The following is a 3,922-nucleotide window of genomic DNA, read 5'->3' as shown; positions in this document are numbered from 1 at the left end:
GCCTCACATACTGCCATCACACCTGCAGCCTCACACACTGCCATCAGACCTGCAGCCTCACACACTGCCATCAGACCTGCAGCCTCACCCACTGCCATCACACCTGCAGCCTCACACACTGCCATCAGACCTGCAGCCTCACACACTGCCATCACACCTGCAGCCTCACACACTGCCATCAGACCTGCAGCCTCACACACTGCCCCCCCGGCCATTTATGTAAGTCTATCCCAATCTCCCACACCATCAGCCACCAGACCTCCGGACTCACCTGCTGTCTCCCAGGTCACACCCCCTGCTCATACGGCACCTATGAACATGCTGTTGGTCACATCTAACAGTCATTTTCATGCAAGTTACCTGTCCCCTCCCCTTAATGCCATGTCCCTCTCTTCAACTATGGACACTGACGGAAGCTCACCAAGGACAGACTTGAACCCGTCACTCGTAAGTTATGAAAAACAATAATACATTCTGTATGTACTTTTGATAATTCAGATTTAAGTAAATGTAATATTAATGTTTAATAATCGTAGTTAAAAAGTCATCCTTTCTGTTTTCAAAGATAACCTCAGTAAAAGAGTAGTGGGATGTTAATGGTAAGTCTTGTTAATCAACAGGAGACAAGTTTGGATCGCGCACAGTGGCTGAATGCTGGGACCCCAGAGGTAAATCTTTACATGACGATAGTTCGGTATTTTTGTAATATGTAGTATCTATATTTGAAAATATAGAATATATTGAGATATTACCATTTCATGCAAAATTTTTACTTTCAAGGTCTTCTACAGAAGAGAACGTGTGGAACCACTAAACAGGTATTTTCTATGTTTAAAAACAGGAGACGATTAACAGATTAACAGTCTCAATACTCATCTATTAAATAGATTTTAGAGAGAATAATTCGGTTTAAAAACAGTTTGAAATTAGTTTTTGAAAGGCCCGAGTATGTAATACTGGCAGTTAAAAAGAAAGAAATCTGTTTTTTTTTTTTTTTTAGGAGTCCTGTCAGTGACTTCGTCATTGATGAATCTGAGGATGACGATGGGGAAGAGGACGACATTCTTGCGGTTACTGTTGAAACTGACAGTGCTCCGTCGGTAGGTGTTATTTATTTATTTAATTTTTCACTACAGAAAACTGGGAGAATATTTTGTTCAAGAGTTGTTAATGACTATGCATTGGGAAATTGCCACTTTTTAAACAAATTTCCAAGATCACCTGATCACCCGCAAAGTGACCGACCCTTTTCGCCAGTCATTTCTGATATATGTCATATGTTTTATATATTTTAGGAAGAAATGGATCTTGCCGTCATTTTGAGCGCTTTTCAAGAGCATCACCTTTCTGAGGGCCTGGTATCCACCGTTTGTATCAGGAGGAAAAAGCTTCTGGAGAGCGCCATTAACGCAATCTCCAGAGCCACGTTCTGTTGGACCCATTCACCACTCATTGAGTTTGTAGGAGAAGATGCAGGTGATATGGGGGGACCACAGCGAGAGTTTTTCAGGTCTGAATACCTCAAGTAATTAATTAAATGTTTTATAACAAATATGTGCATGTTTCCAGGTGAACTGCATAGTAATACAAATTGTTGTATTTCTCTTTTCTGTATATTCTAGACTCTTGATGATAGAGGTACAGACCTCTCTTGGCATTTTCAAGGGAAAGGCCGGCCACGTCTTTCTTAGTTATGACCAAGCGGCATTAGACCAGCGTAAATATTTCAAAGGTGGCAACCTCATCGCTTGGTCGATTGCACACGGAGGTCCGTGTATCAAAGCCTTGGATCCCAGCCTCTTCCAGCTGATGTGTGGCCAGGAGCCGACACTGGAGCACTTTGACTGGCATGTGCTGCCTGACCCAGATTTGCAAAGCAAAGTCAAAAAGGTGCTTAATAATTACCATGTTAATATTTATTTGGATTTTAAACAAAAACATTTGTTAAACTTGACAAAAGCATTAAATGGCAATTCATTTGACTAAATCTGAGTAGGAGAAATAATTGCTCAATCTGGCACTCCAGCTACATTGTCCTCACTCAGATTTCTCTCTTAAGATCCTACAGTGCAAGACTGCTGGAGACCTGACTGCACTCCAGCAGGACCTGGGGGACTGGATTGCAGAGTGCGGAGTCCCAGGCATATTTAGTGCCACAGCTGAAGACATACCAAAAATCTATGCGTATGTGGTGAAGCACTACATCTTTCTCAGGTAAACACATATACAAATGAAATAAGCTTTACAGTTGTAGCTACTAAAAACACTGTCAATATGCTACAACATTATTAGCTTGAAAATTGTGACATAAATATATAATAATACATTTCTCTTCTGTTTCTGTCACGGCCGCTAAAACTGGCGAGCCGTTGTAAACTTATCATTTAGAAACAGTGATTTGATACAGTAATAGTAATTTGTAACACTATCATTGTAGTTTTTCTTCCAGTTAATCAGTCTTTCCCAAAATAAATACATAATTACATTTAAACAGATACAAGTGATTCCAAACTTCTTCACAGAAATATTCATGTTTAATCTCTGTTGGTTTATAGAACGGCCAAGATGATATACCAGTTCACAGAGGGAATGAATGCTTTTGGAAAGCTGTGGGACTTGGTCGTGGAGAACTGGATCGCCTTTCTGCCTCTGTTCACCAACATGCATGAACCTCTGTCAAAGGCAGCCTTTAAGGCCATCTTCAGTTACAATTACAGCAGTAGAGGAGCCAACCGTCGCGAAGCAGAGGAGGACACTATCTACAGCTGGGAGATGGTTCTTAACATGATTGAAGGTACTTTTTTATTCCTTTATGAAAGTTTTTGAGCGCCAATTATGAAATTGTAATAATTCAATTACACACCACACAAACAGAAAGGTCCACTTTAAATGTACTGCGACAGAAGGCAAATACTCAGATTGTTATTGTGGTGTGTTTTAGCAATTTAGGAAAAAGCAAATTGTCTTACGCCACTGTAGCCAAAGCCATCAGAACTAGGGGCACATGCAAATTTTGATGTCATCAAACGTACCTTTTGTCTCAAAAGTGTACTCTAAAGCAGTTGTGTTTACATAACCTACATTTTTGATTAAATGGCCGGCGTGAAATGATTTAGAAATGAATGTTAAAGATGTTATGATTTCCTTTTCCCTGGCAGACAAAGTGACTGAACTAAGATTCGAAGACCTTCTGATTTTCATCACCGGAGCAGATGAAGTTCCTGCCCTGGGCTTTCCCAGGAAGCCCTGCATCGACTTCTACGAACAGGAAGCGGGCCAGCATTGTTTGCCCTACGCGTCAACCTGCATGATGTGCTTGTACCTGCCAAGAGGCATCACACAGGAGGACGAACTGCATCAGATGCTTTTCCAGGCCACAAGGGAGTCTTTGGGATTTGGAAAGGTGTAGGCCTATCTGAACCGAATAAACTGTGTTTACTATATATATATTTTTTTCCCCCTGGTAATGTCTGAAGTTTTGTGTTTGTTTATACTTGTATTGGTGTTTGCACATTAAGTATATTATGTTCTTTGAAGAATGTTTGGAATCTCTCTAGCACACACCAGATACCTCTCCTTTAAGTCTGTTGTTCCATCCATTGCATTTTGAAGATCCCGCAGTTGTTCAGTGCTGAGGTTATCGAGCGGTTGTGACACAATCCTTGCTCGTTCCAGGTCTTCAGTGTTTGCTTGTAACTGGGTGAGCTGTATTCCATGTCTTGCCAAGCCAGCTTCCAGATTTTCTTGGCTGTAAGGGTCATCTCCAAAGATGTTGTTGAGAGCTGTGGACTCCCGCTCACTGTTGGTCAACACGCCCTCTGTCCAGATTTGTGTCGGTGTAAGGTTGTTAGCCGATCTGATTCTATGGTTGTTCCAAGCTTGTCTAAATAAATCTAGTCGTTTTTGGATTTCTGACTTGTAC

The 3,922-nt window shown here is 41.2% G+C and overlaps 1 protein-coding gene across 1 annotated transcript; it reads left to right on the top strand.

Moving 5' to 3' along the window:
- The first annotated feature begins 1,629 nt into the window (after window positions 1-1,629).
- Window positions 1,630-3,409, top strand: LOC147818439 (G2/M phase-specific E3 ubiquitin-protein ligase-like). Its single transcript, XM_087177118.1, has 4 exons — window positions 1,630-1,890; window positions 2,069-2,214; window positions 2,556-2,794; window positions 3,159-3,409. The coding sequence occupies exons 1-4, from the start codon at window positions 1,630-1,632 to the stop codon at window positions 3,407-3,409; spliced, it is 897 nt and encodes a 298-aa protein (XP_087033244.1).
- The last annotated feature ends 513 nt before the right edge of the window (window positions 3,410-3,922 follow it).

This window comes from Seriola lalandi, unplaced genomic scaffold (assembly GCF_002814215.2).
Source record: "Seriola lalandi dorsalis isolate HSWRI2012SDOR001 ecotype SW California unplaced genomic scaffold, Sedor1 jcf7180002054581, whole genome shotgun sequence".
In the NCBI taxonomy this organism is placed as follows: Eukaryota; Metazoa; Chordata; class Actinopteri; order Carangiformes; family Carangidae; genus Seriola; species Seriola lalandi.
Note: the sequence above shows the minus strand (reverse complement) of the source record. Positions and strands in the feature narration are given on the sequence as shown.

Coding starts and splice junctions, on each gene's coding strand:
- LOC147818439 (XM_087177118.1), top strand. CDS start 1,630: ATGATAGAGGTACAGACCTCTCTTGGCATTTTCAAGGGAAAGGCCGGC. Junction 2,215..2,555: donor AAGCACTACATCTTTCTCAG/GTAAACACATAT, acceptor GTTGGTTTATAG/AACGGCCAAGATGATATACC. Junction 2,795..3,158: donor GGTTCTTAACATGATTGAAG/GTACTTTTTTAT, acceptor TTTCCCTGGCAG/ACAAAGTGACTGAACTAAGA.